Raw genomic sequence first — 18652 nt, 5'->3', positions numbered from 1 at the left:
TGAGAGCCGTAGGTGAAGGTGGAGGAACTTCTAATGCATGTCTATAGAAATTTTGCTGCGACGCATCGTGGATGCTGATACCTAGAGGTAACAAATTCTCTAAATAAATTAACTATGTTAATATAAAACATGTAAAAACGAAGTTAAGTTCGAGCCGGCCGAACTATTTATGTCCTCTACCATGAGGATGACATTCAAAATATCTAAAATTTAGGGCTTCTAATAGAAAACGTATGTTATGGTTAATTAATTATTAAAATTTTTTGGTTTACCAAAACCGACATAATAAAATGACTTAAATTCTCAAAATATGGGACTATAAAAAACACAGATTGATAATGAAAATTGTTGGTTGGTTTCGGAAATAAAATGAACAAAAAATCGGAAAAAATATAAAATTAAACAATTTATTAAAAAATTTATATCATTCAAAAATGTTTACATATTTTAAGGAAAATGTATATATATATATATTACGTGTATGTTCGTGATCGCTAAACTCAAAAACTACTGCACCGATATTGACCAAATAGTATGTACAAGCTCTATGGGGCGTGAGGAGTGTTTCTGTTTAATTTTAAATTCGTCCGACAGATGGCGCGCTACAAATTTTCTTTGCGTTTTGCCCGATTAGAGATTGGGTGCTTATTCAACGTTAAGCATTCCGACACTAATTCATAAAAAATTAATTTGAATCTCTATATATCTCTATATAAAAATTACGTGTATGTTCGTGATCGCTAAACTCAAAAACTACTACACCGAATTTTACCAAATTATATATACAGTCTCTATGGGACATGATGAGTGTTTCCGTGTAGTTTGAAGTTCATCTGACAGATGGCGCAATATTTAGTTTTTTTTGTGTGTTTGCACCGTAACTTAAGAACTACTGCACCGATTTTGAGCAAACTTTATGTTTATGCTCTATGGGGCGTGAGGTGTGTTTCTGTTTAATTTTAAGTTCGTCCGATAGATGGTGCGCTATATATTTTCTTTGCCCGATTAGAGATTGGGTGCTTATCGGCGTTAAGTATTCCGACAGCAATTCATACATAACCTGTTTTCGTGAATAGCGCGTGGGAGTGAAGCGAAAAAATAATAACTTATCACATTGTAGTGAAAGTAATTTAAATCTACTTATAAAAATTATGTAGAAACGTATAGTAAATCATCAATTTGAGAACGGCGGGATCGATTTGACTAAAATTTTCTTTCAGTTATCTATAATTGGAGTGGGGAAGTTTTTATGAAAGAAAATTTTGAGAAAAATACGCAAAATCGTTGAAAAACACAGTTTACAGATAAGTTTCTTACCCTACATAAAAAGCGAATTAAGGGCAATTTATAGGGTATTTGCAAAATATGGACCTTCTATAGGTAGCTAAATTGTTGAGGTATTTGTAATCATTTGTAGCGATTATTGAACATTTTGAATTGACGTTTTGATATATAGCTAGCTGGTTTCGATTCCTATTTAGAATACGTTAAAGTTTCAGCCAATGATTCAGATATCGTGTAGGGTATATGCCATGTATTGGTTTTATAACATAGAACCAGTAAGGAAAGTAGTAAAGTCGGACGGGGCCGACTCTAGGATACCCTTCACCACTATGGGTACATTAAACAGGACTATTAACATGAAATTGGATGAAATAAAATATGTGATATTTATCTAAATGTGAATCTACCTAGATTTGTCCATAAAGTGTGTAAATCGACTTCAAACAAATATAAATAGGTCATCCGGTTGACTATGTCTGTACTTCTAGAAAACGCAACTACGTAATTCTATGCTCAATTTTGTACGTTGTGCAAAATTTGATGTCAATCTGACTAACATGAGGAGTATGATGCCCAATTTGCTTGATATCGGGCGAAAAAATATATGTAAGCTATATCCACATATTAAGCGATTTCAAACAAACTTGTCACAGGTTAGGTTATACTAACTTTAGAACGTTTTGTTCCTATTGGTTCCTTGGTGCGTCAATTACATAAAATCAATCTATAATAAAATGGAGCTATATCTAAATCTGGACCGATTTTCACGAAACAAGGCAGACATCACTCTAGGCTCAATTCAGTACGTTATGCCAAATTTCGTGCAAATCGAAAGATATATAGCGACTTTGGTGAACCATTTACATGAAATCGGACGAAACTATATGTGGGAGCTATATAGAAATATGGACCGATTTTATCGAAACTTGGCAGACATCACTCTAGGCTCAATTCAGTACGTTGTGCAAAATTTCGGGCAAATCGAAAGATATATATGGATGTTGGTGCACAATTTACATGAAATCGGACGAAACTATATATGGGAGCTATATCTAAATCTGGACTGATTTTCACGAAACTTGGCAGACATAACTCTACGCTCAATTCAGTACGTTATGCCAAATTTCGTGCAAATCGAAAGATATATATGGATTTTGGTCACAATTTACATGAAATCGGACGAAACTATATATGGTAGCTATATGTAAATCTTGACCGATTTTCACGGAGCTTGGCAGACATCATTCTAGACCTAAATGATTAGGCTGTACCAAATTTCGTGCTAATCGAAAGATATATAGGGACTTTGGGGCCCCATTTACATTAAATCGGACGAAACTATATATGTGAGCTATATCTAAATCGGGACCGATTTTCATGAAACTTGGCAGACATCATTCTAGGCCCAATTAAGTACGTTATGCCAAATTTCGTGCAAATCGAAGGATATATAGGGACTTTGGGGCACCATTTACATGAAATCGGACGAAACTATATATGGGAGCTATATCTAAATCTGGACCGATTTTCTTGAAACTGGGCAGACACCATTCTAGACTCAATTCAGTACGTTATGCCAAATTTCGTGCAAATCGAAAGATATATAGAGACTTTGGGGCACCATTTACATGAAATCGGACGAAACTATATATGGGAGCTATATCTAAATCTGGACCGATTTTCACGAAACTTGGCAGACATCATTCTAGACCTAAATGATTAGGCTGTACTAAATTTCGTGCAAATCGAAAGTTATATAGGGACTGTTTACATTAAATCGGTTAAATATATATATGGGAGCTATATCTAAATCTGAACCGATTTTTCCCAATTTCAATAGGGTTCGTCCTTGGGCCAAATAAGTGACCTATGCCAAATTTCATCCAATTCGGATCATAAATGCGACCTGTACTTTGTTTACAATTTAACATGGACAGACGGACGGACGGACAGACGGACATGCGTAAATCGACTCAGAAAGTGATTCTATGCATATTCTCAAAAGGAACCATGGGTCTATCTCGATTATTTTTGCCTGTTACAAACATATGCACAAAGACATAATACCCTGTACCACAGTGTGGTGAAGGGTATAAAAATTGGCTCGCCATTATTGTGCGCTTTTAAGCCTCCTTATGTTTGGTAAATATTTTACATAGTCTGACTTTAGGTACATTGAAAGTAGTCACAAATCTCTATATATATATATATATAAATTACATGTATGTTCGTGATCGCTAAACTCAAAAACCACTGCACCGATTTCGACCAAACTCTATGTACGTGCTCTGTGGGTCGTGAGGAGTGTTTCTGTGTAGTTTGAAGAGCATCCGCCAGATGGCGCAATATTTAGCTTTTTATGTTTTTGCACCGTAACTTAAGGTCTACTGCACCGATTTTGACCAAACACTTTATGTACGTGCTCTATGGATCGTGAGGAGTGTTGCTGTGTAATTTGAAGTGCATCTGCCAGATGGCGCAATATTTAGTTTTTTATGTTTTTGCACCGTAACTCAAGACCTTTTGCATCGATTTTGACCAAATTTTATGCACATGCTTTATGGGACGTGAGGAGTGTTTCTGTGTAATTTGCGAAAATACATATATGTTTATAATTCATGTTTTTACAAAATAAAATGTGACAAAAAAACAAATACATATAAATTTTTATTTGACAATTTTTTATACTCAATCATTTGATTGTATTTGTGTATTTTGTTTTTAGTCCTGATTTAGATTAGGCGAGTGTATTTGCTACAATTCTTATCGTTCTCTTTTGAACTTGCTTCATGCGTCTATACAACGTCCGCCGCTAGAAAATATAGCCCTAAAACTCAAACATTGTGTCGCTTATTAAAACCAAATAGATCCTTTAGAGGATCTGAATTTCCACCAGACTGATAGAGATGATAATTACCAGACTATGGTGCCGAATGTGCCCCATCAAATGCTGAAGCTCCCCGGGTTGGGGCACATTAGGCGAATTTGACTTTTTTACTAAACTGTACAAATTTTTATATAATACTAATTTTTTATATCTTTTTGATACTAATTTTTATAATTAAGTGTCAGAGGACAATAATCAGCCATAAAGTTTTTATATATGTTGAATAAGTACTGAGATATAGTGCCGAAGGTTCCCCGGCCTCCCTTTATATATATATGTTGACGGCCGCACGGCCATCAAGTAGTATGTGGGTACCACACAAATGACGACCTCATCGATTTGGACTTATAAGTCATCGGTCTCCTCCCATCTCAAAAGGGTACCAAAAAATCGAGATCCCCCCATCTCTAACCACTATTGATGAAGCAGTGAACCCAAATGATCGTTCTGATCTAAGATTTATAAAACTCCAAATCAACTTAATAAAGATACTGTCGCCTGGCAGTTCAGCGTAACGAAAAGTAAAAATTCAATTCTTTTAATTGTGCCTAAACATCACGTGAGTATAATACGTATACTTGTGGTGTTTTCCGTATATTTTGTATGTCGTCTGAATTTAGACTACAGATCCTACGTCCTTGTGGGAATCTGTACAATATATATATATATATATATATATATTGGGGGCTGCTACAGTAAAACGTGAATTCTATTTTAATTATTGCAATATCAATCGCGATTTCAACAGAAAAACAAACATAAATCAATACAGAATTTATTTCTAGCAATTATTCTGATCTGTTTGTGGGGTATTCGGTGAATATTTGTTGCAAACGATGAGTTGGAATGTTGCAACGAGGCAAGGGCGTAAGTAGGTGGGGCCAGTGCTCCGGCCCCCGATGTTTTTTTTATATAAATTGCCTGATATATTGAATATATTTACATGTATATGTGTTTGAAAACATTAATTAAAAAACAAAACTGATTTTCCGTTCTTTGTGTGGATAATGTGAACATATGTGTAGTTATTAAAATATTGTGATTTTATTGGCATCTCTGTCCATTCTGGTGGAAGTTTGAATACAAATATAAATCAGTTCAAACAGAAAAACAATATCAAGTGTGTCGAATATTATTTATAACGCAATTGGCTTCAGTTTTCTAATTATTTGTTACATAAAATAAGTACAAACATAAAAATGACTCAGTATAGAAAATTCGAATAATTACTACTCAGGACTCAGCACTGTATACCAAGAATGAAAAATGTTTCAAAACGTATGGAACATGTTATGGACAAACAAGCTTCCGATACATTGAAAAAAACAAAGGTTTAAACACAAAGTGGTTATTGATACAATTTTATTGTGTGAAATTGAGAACATTGCCCTGAGAGGAAGTAAAGTTGTTAGACGCACATAATCCGAGGGAAGGAAATTTGAGAGCGCTATTGTCATATAGAGCGGATGGGGATGAAAAACTTAAAACAACCCAGTGGGAAAATGTAATCGATGGTAAACGAACGGGTAATGCACGGCCACTACGGTTTTTTTTATTACAGTATTCATTATCCGTAACAAACTGCATGTCCCACGAATATAATAAGTTCTTCTATACTATTTTTATTGAAATTATGTTAAGGATCAATAATTTCACTATCTGTTATTATTTTCTTTATTCACTATATTTGCACAACTTTTTTTACTATTTTTGCTATCAGTTTTCCCCCCGATTTTAACAAAAGGGAAAGGAGTGCTATCAATATGTATTAAATTTTTTGGGCAAGGTTTCTAAAGAAGTCAAAGAATGTTTCCTTTGCATAAAAAGGAGAGAATTATCGATCATCGATCATAATAAACACTATAAACAGGTTCGTAAACAATATTTTTGAGAGGTCGAGCGTCTACCATGTGAGACAATTATAATGGAGTGCAGGTCATTATTAAATGAAAATTCCCTTCCACAGCACACATTGTTCCTCTCACAATTTAAATTTAAGATTAAATGCAGTTCGAAGATTAGAAAGAAATTCGATGTGTATTTTCTACAATTTCGGAAATTTGCTAATTCTTTCAAAAATCTTCGAAAAGCAAATAAAGGATTACATTCATATTGTGAAACACGATGCGTTGTGGGGCATGATTGTGTATAAATATTTAACGAATCTATATAAGAGGTAATAGAATCTGTGGAACAATTAGACTATTAATTTGGACATTGTCAATGCTAATGATCACATACATTTAGTAGTTGATAAGTTAAATGATATACGACCAAGTAGTGACGAGGAATTCTACAAAATATACATTGAACCAAAAGTTATTGTCTACAAATTTGGGGTAGAAGTTCTTGTGCCAAGAAATGTTTGTACGCAAAAGTACAGTTCAAATGTAATGAGTTCGAACTTCGAATCTTTTTATAGAACTAAATTATTTGTTCAATATTTGGGCGAAGTAATTGTAAATTTAAAAAGAAGATTTCTGGAAAATGAAAAAAACAAAACTTTATCAAATGTAGTGCCATCAAGAATTATAAAATTTTTATATAACGATCTTAAAGAAATCGTACAGTTTCATGAAAAAGATTTTCGAAATTGTAAGCAGGAAGTAGAAACTGAAGTGGATCTGTGGATCACGACGTGTACTCATATTACATTTAAGGATGGAAAAATTTTACATTTTATACCCTCTACCATAGTATGGAGGGTATATTAATTTTGTCATTCCGTTTGTAACACATCGAAATATTAATTTCCGACCCTATAAAGTATATATATTCTTGATCAGGGTAAAATTCTAAGACGATCTAGCCATGTCCGTCCGTCCGTCTGTTGTAATCACGCTATATTATGAAGGAATTGAGATAGGGTGCTGAAATTTTGCATAAAGTTGTCTTTTGTCTGCAGGCAGGTCAATTTCGAAGATGGGATACATCGGTGCACGTTTAGGCATAGCTCCCATATAAGGGTACCCCCCAATTTTCCGTATTTTGAGGTTCCTGAGCGTGTTTTCAACCGAATTCGCTAAAATTTGATACTTTGAGCTCTTATTGGGCAGCAAATCTCCCTACTAAAAATTATAAATATAGGTCAATGATTTCTGGTACCCCCATATAACGGTACCCCCCAATTTTCGGTATTTTAGGGTTCTTGAGCGCGGGGTTCAACCGAATTCGCTGAAATTTAATACATGTGGTTCTTATTGGGTACCAACTTGCCCCACTAAAAATTATAAATATAGGTCCACTTTTTCTGGTAGCCCCATATAAGGGTACCTTCCAAATTCCAGTTTTGGGGGGTTTTGACCTCATTTTTTCACCGAATATAATTTAGTATTTTGAGTCCTTAATAGGTACCAAATCTTCCCACAAAAAATTATGAATATAGGTCCATTTTTTCGGATAGCCCTCATATAAGGATACCCCCAATTTTCGGTATTTTGGCTGCAATTTGGTATTTTGTAGTTGTATATAGTAACAAATCTCCCTACCAAAAATTATTAATATTCGCCCCCCTTTTTGGGGTAGTCTCCATATAACCCCCTTTTTATACCCTCCACCATTGTATGGAGGGTATATAAATTTTGTTTTTCCGTTTATAACTTTATATTGTCGGAAATGATTATCCGACAATTTCTTTGTGCATATGTTTGTAACTGACAAAAATAATCGAGATAGACCCATGGTTCCTTTTGAGAATATGTATAGAATCACTTTCTATGTCGATTTATGCATGCCCGTCCGTCTGTCTGTCTATCCATGTTAAATTGTAAACAAGGTACAGGTCGCATTTATGATCCGAATTGGACGAACCCTATTGACATTGGGAAAATCGGTTCAGATTTAGATATAGCTCCCATATATATTTTCGTCCGATTAAGGGTAAATGGTGCACCAAAGTCCCTATATATCTATTGATTTGCACGAAATTTGGCACAGCGTAATGAATAAGGTCACTTAGAAATATTTTGACTTGCACGGAATTTGGTACAGCGTAATGAATAAGGCCTAGAATGATGTTTGCCAAGTTTCGTGAAAATCGGTTCAGATTTAGATATAGCTTTCATACATATCTTCGTCCGATATAAGGTTTATTGTGTACCAAAGATTTTAGGTAAATAGTCCACTAAAGTCCCTGGAAATCTTTTGATGTGCCCGAAATTGAAATTGTAATTGATGAATTAGATCGAGAATGATGTCTGCCAAGTTTCGTGAAAATCGGTTCAGATTTAGATATAGCTCCCATATGTATTTTCATCCGATTTAAGGTAATTGGTGCACCAAAGACCCTATATATCTTTCGATTTGCACGCACTTTGGTATAGGGTACTGAATTAAGTCTAGGATGATGTTGCTAAGCTTCGTGAAAAGATCCATAGCTAGGCCGATTGACACAACGTACTGATGTTATATAAATTAGTCTCTGGCAAGTTTCCCTGAAATCGGTTCAGATATAAATTTATAACAAAACGCGTCGTCTGTTAGGATACATATGTAAAATATACCCAAAGTGGTGAAGGGTATCATATAGTCGGCCCAGTCCGACTTTACTACTTTCCTTACTGGTTTATATTAAAATAGTTATGCAATTTGTTCCGCGTTTTGGGTTTGGTTCTAAGACTCTGTTGTAATCATAGCACCTGCGGTGAATATCGAGATAAAGACCTGAACGTAAGGTTCGATAATGAACTATATATGAACTACAACCCGTATTTAGACCTAGCCCCTGTGTGGAAGGTACCAGAAGGAGTGGACCGATATTCCCCATCTTCGAACATGAACTAAGCTTGGAAGAGATAATAAGATGACCAAAGTTTGTATGAAATCAAAATTTTCTGAAACAAATTTGGTCCAAAGAAACATGGGGTCTAGGACCAATGTTTAGGTTTGTAGAAATGTCGGTATAGGTACACTTTTTGGTATGGTCCTTATATTTTTATTTCAAATACCTGTCAGTATATCTATGGTGGAGGGTATCCAAAGTTTGGCCTGGCCGAACTTAACGCTTTTTAACTTGTTTATTTTCACTACGATGACATTGAATCTAGACATCCTAGAAGTAAGGGAGACTGGGACAGCTTCGGCTTTGGGACACATTTGCCAATGGCGTTTTCTATATGAAGCTTTCATTGAACATCACTTGCTTTGATCTCTAGGTATCGAATATCAAAATAAATAACTGTCACAGGGTATGCTCTAGCTAATAAGTTTTTTTTTCGATGCAGGGGTTTTTGTATTTTTACGTATTGTATTTTTCGAAAGTATTTCGTGTAAAAAACTTTTCAAATTTTACGACAGTATTATTTATAAGTCGTTAATTAAAATGCATATTCTTATAAAAGTTCTTAAAAATATAATAAGATTAGAAGATTGATAGAAACAAATGAAAAAAGCTATAGACATTACCCCACTTTAAAGTGGGGTACATTCGTACAGATACAGAAAGTGCTACAGTAGACTACGGATATAAGAACATCCCAAAATAATCGAGAAATTTGTTCTTATAACAAACTGTTTTCAGTTATGGGCGAACCATTTTCTTATATCCGTGGTCTACTGTATATTATTTCTTTAAAGCGATTTTGGGTCGGTCTTTAAAAATAATCCTTTAATATGGTTCGAAATTGCATATATAGGATTAAAAGTGCTTTTATTGGCGAAAACGCTTTTTATATCGTCAATATCTATTTCTGATGGTGTGTGTGGCCTTAAAAGTCAAACATTGAGTCGCATTTTAAAACAAAATAGAGGGTCTGAATTCCAGCCAAACTGATAACAATGATAATTACCAGGCTATGTTTATGGGTGCGGAATGTGTCCCAATGTGTCAAATGCAGAAGCTACTTTAAAAACATTTGTTAAATTTGTCGAATTTATTTAATAAGTTTTAGATATTACAAAATATGACTTACCTGCCAAAAAATATAATGCACTGGTTATACCAGTCAGGTCAACTGCATATACTGTATATAAATTACTACAAACAGGTTTCTCCGGCTGTAGTTGCTTAAGGATATGCCTATCAAGCCCAACTTCAACAGCCCTTCGTATTCTATAAATATTAAGGAAATTAAAATGTTAAGTTTTTTGTGATGAGCAAATACAAAATAGTAAATGAAAGAAGATAAAACGTCAAACGGCGTAAAACGAACACGCCCTCCACCGTAATACCTAAAATCTTTCGAGACCTATATTTTTATGTCAAAACATGGATGGATTGGAGGAGGTGTATTGGGGAATTATATGGAGGATTAGCATTTTTTTTTTGTTAAAAAATAATTTTTACTTTGTACACATTTTTGGACCAACTCGATAATCCAAAAATATATTTACTAGTTGAATATTAAATAGAAGCTCTCAAACATTTTGTTGCTTGTGGAAACATTGGGTTAAAGACAATTCATTTGGAAAACGTATCTGAAATCCTTTAAATACCAAAAAATGGCGGTGCTGTTATATAGTATATCCGAAAAAATGTATATTGAAATAAATAATGTAATTAAAACCAGTAAACATTGGGTTAAAGACAATTCATTTGGAAAGGAAAGTGGCGGTGCTGTTATATAGTATATCCGAAAAAATGTATATTGGTAATTAAAACCAGTATATGATACCCTTCACCACTTTGGGTATATACAACAGATAAATCCTAACAGACGTCGAATTTTTAAAGACCAGTAAAATGAAATTAGATCAAAAAACATGTCATTCTACAAGCGATACTAATTTTTTTCATTTGGTCAGATATAGAAGCTATATGTAACTTAACACACATATTTCTAGACCAAATTCATTACACTGTGCCAAATTCCGTGAAAATCGAAAGATATATACAGACTTTGGTGCACAAATACATTAAATCGGACGAAAATATATATATATATATATATGGGAGCTATACATAAATTTGAACAGATATTTACGAAATTTAACACACATCACTCTAAACCTAATTCATTACGCTGTGCCAAATTCCGTGCAAATCGAATAATATATAGGGACTTTGGTGCACCAAATGCATTAAATCGGACGAAAATATATATGGGAGCTATATCTAAATCTGAACCGATTTTTCACAATTTCAATAGGGTTCGTCCTTGGGCCAAATATGTGACCTATGCCAAATTTCATCCAAATCGGATCATAAATGCGACCTGTACTTTGTTCACAAAAATACATGGACGGACGGACAGACGGACAAGCGTAAATCGAGGTAGGAAGTGATTCTATGTATATTTTCAAAAGGAACCATGTGTCTATCTCGCTTCCTTTTGCCTGTTACAAACATATGTACAAAGACATAATACCCTATACCACAGTGTGGTGAAGGGTATAAACATTGTCACAATTATTACTTGGATAGACATATGATCTCTGAAATTTGAGTTATTTTTGCCATAATAATTAATGTTTTGGTTTCTACCATCAATTCTTATAGATAATTTTTAAAGGTTTTTTTTTACAATAATTTGTGTCTGTTTTTAATTTTGATTTGCTCCAAAAATATATATAATTGCCTAGAAACAAATACCGATATAATACAGCGGTGGACATTCGTTTGAGCGCATATGATGTCTTTGAGAATTTGTTTTGAAAATACATTTTTTTAAACAAAATAGTGAATTTATTTAAGGTATCAAATATGAAATAGAAATCAAAAACTTTTTTCATACACTTTTTGATATAACTAAAAATAAGGCATATTTTGCCTTATTTTTCCAGGAAATTCTTATTAAATTAATAATTAGCATATCCACCGCCATTTTAGGTAACATATAGAATACGGTTTGATAAAGAGTATTCCAAATTTTGGACAGTATTTACGCTGATATCTAACCAGCATTCTTTCACAGCATATTTAAGGTAATTTATAAAAGAAAACATTATGCCGAGTTATACACCTTTGCCACAGGAATCTCCTATACGTTTTCAATAGGATTACAGTCTAGAGTGAAAGCCGTCCGTGGTAAAATATTTATATTTTTGTCAGAAAACCAAGTTTTTGTTTGCTTCGAGGCTAGATTAAAACGTTATACTGGTGAAGAATTATATTCTTGTCCTCTTTTGAATCAAAATGTGTTATTAAAACGTCTGACCAAAACTGACCAAAAAGTCGATTTTTAGACTTTTCGATTTTTGCCTTTGACTAAAAAGTCGACTTTTCGATCTTTCGATTTTGTCAAAACTGTTCAAAATCGATTTTCGACTTTTACAGACTTTTGCAAATCGACGAAAAATTCGATTTTTTATATGAATTATTGTGAACAGATAAGGTAAAGTTCCGGAAAGTGCAATTTTTGGGCAATTTGAGCTTTGTGATAAAAAACCAAGTATTTATGAAGAGAATCGAAAGTCAATCATGAAAAGTCGACTTTACGATTGTTTCATCGATCAAAAGACGACTTCGACTCTTAGACTTTTCAATACAAAAAGTCGATTAATCGATTAGTCGAAAGTAGACTTACTTATCCCTAGTGGACACATCACAAAGTGGAAGCTAATATTCGTATGAGTATGCACCCTATACCATATGACTTCCCCCAGAAATTCAGCTTCGATCTTAATACAGGTTTTTTACATTTTCGTGTATGTTATTCTCGTCAGAAAATACTACTTACATAGCTGGCTTCTTACAGCACGGTTGTTCCATAAGCCGAGCTTAAAAAAGATTTCCAAGCGAGTCGGTCTTGTGCGCATCTCCTCCAATTTGAAAGAGCCACCGTAGTCGCTGCTGCTCAATACGACTGACTATGTCGATGTCTGCGTATAAATTTTAAAACTCGTGGTTCATTCGACGGCGATATCCACCATCGACTCAGATCGGCCCGTAGAACTTTCGGAGAATTTTTCATTCAAACACCCCAAGAGCTGCCACATCTTCAAAGATGGCTGTTACCGCTATCAATGTTCGACCCATTATATCGATATCATTGGCGTAAGTGAGTAACATGTGTTGTTTGGTGTACAGAATGTCTGAATCCTGGTTCGGTATTGAAGGGCTCCGATATGTCCTTACCGACTTTAACTGCTTAATTTTGCAGGAATGCCAAACGTAGACATGGCTTTAAACACCTCTGAACGGATAGGGCTGTCGAAAGCGGTTTTATAGTCAACGAATATGTGGTATGTGTCGATGTGTTTTTCGTGGGTCTTTTCCAGGATTTGGCGCAGAGTGAAAATTTGGTCAATGGTGGATTTGCCAGGTCTGAAGCCGCAGTGGTATGGTCCAATAATGCCATTGACCATTGGCTTCAGTCGTTCACACAGCACACTGGATAGTACTTTATATGCGATGGGAAGAAGGCTAATTCCTCCTGATCGTACCATGGGTTTCTTGATGGTGGGTTTTGGTACACAAGTGTTGCTTTTGCTGCAGTTTGTAGGGTGCAATTATTTGCAATTGTGCTTCTATACTATTAACGGGACAAGAAGTGCTTTCGTCAAGCAGGTGGGTAAGTTGAGCCGAGTAGGCCTCGGCAACCTGTTGTGTTTGCAGCTTTTCGATGTCGAGTTTCCGTGTTGTGTTAGATCGCACCTTTGCTGCAACATTAAGACGAGTGCGAACCTTGCCTGCTACAAGGTAGTGTTCCGAATCGATATTCGCTCCTTGGAACGATCGAACGTCTAATACACTGGATAGACCTTCCGTCTATCACAACATGATCAATTTGATTTCTCGTTGCTTGATCAGGAGAAATCCAGGTGGCCTTTAATGTCATGGCCAGGGCAGCGATCATATGCTGTTTCTAGGCGCTCGTAAAATATGTCTTTGGTCTGTTCATCTTTGTCTTCGGTCGGAGCATGGGCGCAAATAAGACTGATGTAGAAGAACTTCGCTTTTATGCGAATTTTAGCAATTCGCTCATCTACTGGAGTGCATCTGTAGCCGGGGCCACAGACATGTACAACGTGCGCACATTCCAAGTGCAGATTCGCAGATCGTGGTCCTTTATAAGTTTGCTAGGGGGGTCGTCAACAGTAAGGGGGTTTGGTTTTCTTTTTCTTCACTTTTTCATAGTAGGAGAGGTTTTTCGAGTGTGGGCAACTAACCCGACGCCTCAGCCCATTTTTTTATAGTTCTTATGGGTGAAATCGCGGCACATATCAGTTCACTATTTCAACGGATGATGAAAATAGCTACCCCATGTGAAACCGCGGGGAGATCAGTGTACACAATTGAGATGAAAGGGGGACAAAGATAAGCCAATCATCCCCTACAACTCCTGTCAGAAAATATGATCATTTATAATTTATTTAACCAAGTCATATGCATTTATCAAATTCCACAAAATTTACTTGTAAGCGTTCGTTCAACGTAGCTTGGTTATTAGTTTAGCCCATCTTATTTACGAAGTCGACATTAAATACCGTGAAATGGTGCGTATTGTAACAGATAGCTAAAAAAATTCTTTAAGTTTGTTGTTGGAAAATCGCTTTTTAGATGGTTTCATTCGAATTCGTCCTTTATATCTTAAAATAGAAATGGAATTTCCTTTGTTGATGACTTTATACCACAATTTTTCATTTTTAGACCCTTAATCTATTCACACACTCTGAATGATTTATTAATTTTCCAATTATTGTATTAGAATATCCATATTTCCTCCTAAAATGCAAAAAATATGAGTAATTTATTACACTTTTTTATTTTTCTTTTTTGAATTGATCCTTGACAAACTGCTTACAAATATTTATTTATCCATTCTCAAGTCTATGTTTGTTTTTTACATTATTTTTTATTTTAAAATGAGCTGCGCTCAAACGAATTTCCTGTCAAAATACGGCCTTATTTTTAGTTTCTTCAAAAAATGTATGACAATTTTTTTGGTTTGTATTTGATATTCGATCAAACGAATGTCCACCACTGTATAAGCAAATATACCATAATAATAATAAAACATAAAATGACATAAAAAGAAATATCAATATTGTAAAAAATACAGTTACTTTAGTTACGGTGTCTTATTAGCCCATTTGAAATGTTGAGAAATCGAAGCCAAAAGTAAGTTATCGAACAAACCTAGAATCGAAAAACATGAATAAAAATCTGTCAAATTTATATTTTTATCGCTCTACATCTTTCCTCTAATTGAGCCGTTCGGCCCGGAATTCTACAATATTTAAATGCGACTACTTAAATTATATTATTATTTGAAATTATACTTGAATTGTGTGATAGAGCTTCATTATTAACTTCAATGTTTTTTCCTAATTTGTATTAATCCGTCTCCAAAAAAATAGATGAAAACCAGTGGCCGGTGCAGTTTACTGCGGATCTATATTCCGAGCCTGGGCAATATTCCGCGATATTTGCACCCTTTAGAGTGACCACACAAAAATAGGGTTTTTGGTTACATTGGTCCCCTAAATATTAACCAATCATTACCAAAAACAATATGGGTCTTATTTGGTCAAAAACGGATTTACACACACAAATTTCGTGACGCTTGGTTCAGAATCAATATTTCGAGGCGTTACAAACTCGTGGAGCCACACAAAGCTGTAATGCCCTGACAACATAGTTGTGTAGGATATACAAATTATCATATTTTAAACATTCAGTTTTGAATTTAATTTTTTAGTACGTATATGTAATGGTGCTTTACAAGAGTAAAATGTGCGTGACAGTGTTCAAAGTTAAAAAAATATATGTTAGAAATAGTTTCTCAAAAATACAATTTTGTTTCTTAAAAAATACAATCTAAATATCAATACAATCTTCAATAGCCTCGTATAGCTGTAAAAAGTATAACAATTCTATCTTCAGTTAATTCGCAGAAATTTCATATCGAAACTGATATACAATTTTCTAAGGGAACATTTTGTACAGCATGCGTACGCTACATTTTACTTAATATCTCCGAAATTTACACACATATTCATAAAAATAGCAGGCATTGTAAAGAGCGTAACTGTTTAATAAAAATTGCAAAAGAAAATTCGGAAAAAGTTTTTCTTGACTAAAAAACAATTAAATTTCGCACGCTGTACCAGTGCGATCAGAAGCTTTTCTACGTTCTGGATAAAATTAAAACTTTTTCGTAAAAATCCACCTACTAGAGCCTGTATGAACAAAAATGTTTGTGAAAATATCACAGATTTAATTGTGTTGTCTCCGTTTCAAAAAAAGAACCTAATTTTTGCGAAAATAGATTTTTAATAACTATAGCCAAAAGGGAGATATTTATCGATAGCGATTTATTCCAAAAATAGTTTGAGCTGCTACATCCATGGTTCTTGATATATGTATAGATAGATGAATCTTTAGGGTTTACATCAAAACCGGATGCACTATTTTTACGAGCTTCGAGCAACGTCTACTACATCTTAGCCGCCAAATGAACTTTTGAAAAATACTCATTCATTGGAAGAAACCGCATGCTCATGAACTGATTTTGATACGCATGGGCGCTGAAACGGAATATAGGCGCTTTTTGAAATACATATTATATTTTTAAGATTATTTCCTGTTAACATTATCCCACGATTAATTTGGAAGCACATGTTGTAATCCGCAAAGTGTACACATTTACACAACATGTTGCTAGTTTTATATATGTTAGTTGTTTGCAGGAAATTCCGCTAAAATAAAGGAATAACTCAAATATTGTCTGTGAAATTATTTTAATTACAATAACAAATAAATATGGTAACATTATTTTTTCAAACAAAAAACAATTATTTTTTCTTAATATCTTCTTTGGTTGTTCTTGTAATCTACAAAAAAAAACTACTTCGACTTGTGTGATCATTTGATTTATTGCGGTGTATATATATTGTTTTTTTTGGTGAATATACGTCATTAATATAACTAAAATAGTTATGTAAACTCCCAAATTTTTAATATTTTTCCAATATTTCGTGGAAACAATTTTATCCCTTAAAGAATTCCAAATCGAAAATTTTTTCCAAACCTATGTAGCAAGAATCGAATATTGGAATCTGATAATTCAAATTTACTACTCTTTTGAAATTTAAAACGATTTATAGCAACCTACTTAATTTATTTTATGTATCCCATTATGTAAAATCTGGGATGGAGGAATACTTTTACTAATACAGTAAATTTGAAAATAAAAAAGTTATTATAATTTAGCAACGAATTGAACAGAAATGTCGATGCTTCAATCAAGTATAACTTATTTATTTTTATTTTATTTTCTGAAAGTGTACTATTTTCTCGATGCTCCTGATGGACCAAGGCAAATAGTAGCATATGTAGGACATTTTAGTACTTGTGCACCCTTATAGTACGAATTTGTAATATAATAGGTTCGTTCCCGTACTTTTTGATAGTAAAGCTAGTAAAAGAGCGAACTATCAAAAATTACTCTCACATACAAGAATTGCGCAAAAAGTAAAGGAACGAAAAATAGTTAAAACATGAAGAAACGCCAAAATCAAAAATTTCATCAATTAAGGACAAAAAAAAAAAAAAAACAAAAACAAAAACAAAAAGTTAAAGGGCGTCCATTGTATGATTTTGATATTATTAATACTTATTGTTAATTTTTTATTTGTATAATTTAGATGAAAACATTATCGAATATTTGGAAGTGGAGTTTCCGACGACTCCAAGTCCGGAAAGCCTTACATGGCTGGACGCTCCCATAATGTTAATGTTTAGGCGCTCCACTCGGATCATTTTGAAATGATTACCGTAAGTAGCCCTCCTTGTGCTGACTACAGTGATATACATTTCATGTGGAGAAATACATACTTCCCGAGACATTGGCCTTGCAATTTCGGAGCATATTTTGTTTAAAACAACCTTTTCACATATGGACAATCGCATACATGGCTACGCAATCCAAATTCTTTTTTTAAATTGTATATACATTATGATGATATATTCTTCATCTAGTTTTAAAGCACAAACCGTAACCTTTAAATGATACTCATATTATCTTGCTGGAAATAGTCAAATGGCTGATTAAAACAACATACTCTCCGAACTTTCAAGGCCCATATCTCGGGAAATATGCATTTCTCCCCATAAAATATATATCACTGTAATCAGTCCACAGAGGACTACTTACTGTAAAAATGTCAAAGCGATCCAAGTGGATCCCCTAAACTTGACATAAGCCCAAGATATTTTGGGCCAATGTACACACATTGGTTAGTACGATTAACCAGTAGAACTTGATGATGCACGTTCCCAACCCAGGTCTTCTTTCTATAGTATCTTCATCTGAATCTTCTGCCAGCCATTCATCTTCGGTTTGTCCATTTTTTAATTACTTATTTGTTTTTTTTTTTCAAGCAAATGTGTGTGCGTGTGTCCCTTTTGTTGAAGCGCTAACTTTCATGTGCTTTATTTCGGACTGTATATCTCTGGCAATCAAATGTCAAATTCATAATTTACTACATTTACTATTTCGTGCTAGGCCAAATTGGTCTTGCAGAAAATAGGAGAAGAGAACGCCATTTTGGTTTTAACTCTCTTAAATTTAATTTCAAATTGTCCTACTTTTCGGCGTA

General features: G+C 34.1%; 1 protein-coding gene across 1 annotated transcript in view; it reads right to left on the bottom strand.

The window, feature by feature from the left end:
* LOC133321796 (ionotropic receptor 75a) overlaps nucleotides 1-18652 on the bottom strand; it is an 87732-nt gene that overhangs the window by 6098 nt on the left and 62982 nt on the right. Inside the window, exon 4 of the mRNA XM_061530870.1 lies at nucleotides 10081-10220. Within this exon, the coding sequence (XP_061386854.1) occupies nucleotides 10081-10220 (140 nt within the window). The remainder of the gene's footprint in view (nucleotides 1-10080; nucleotides 10221-18652) is intronic.

The sequence above is a fragment of the Musca vetustissima genome, unplaced genomic scaffold (genome assembly GCF_032173495.1).
Source record: "Musca vetustissima isolate MV318-11 ecotype Yass unplaced genomic scaffold, APGP_CSIRO_Mvet_v1 utg11485, whole genome shotgun sequence".
NCBI lineage: Eukaryota > Metazoa > Arthropoda > Insecta > Diptera > Muscidae > Musca > Musca vetustissima.
Note: the sequence above shows the minus strand (reverse complement) of the source record. Positions and strands in the feature narration are given on the sequence as shown.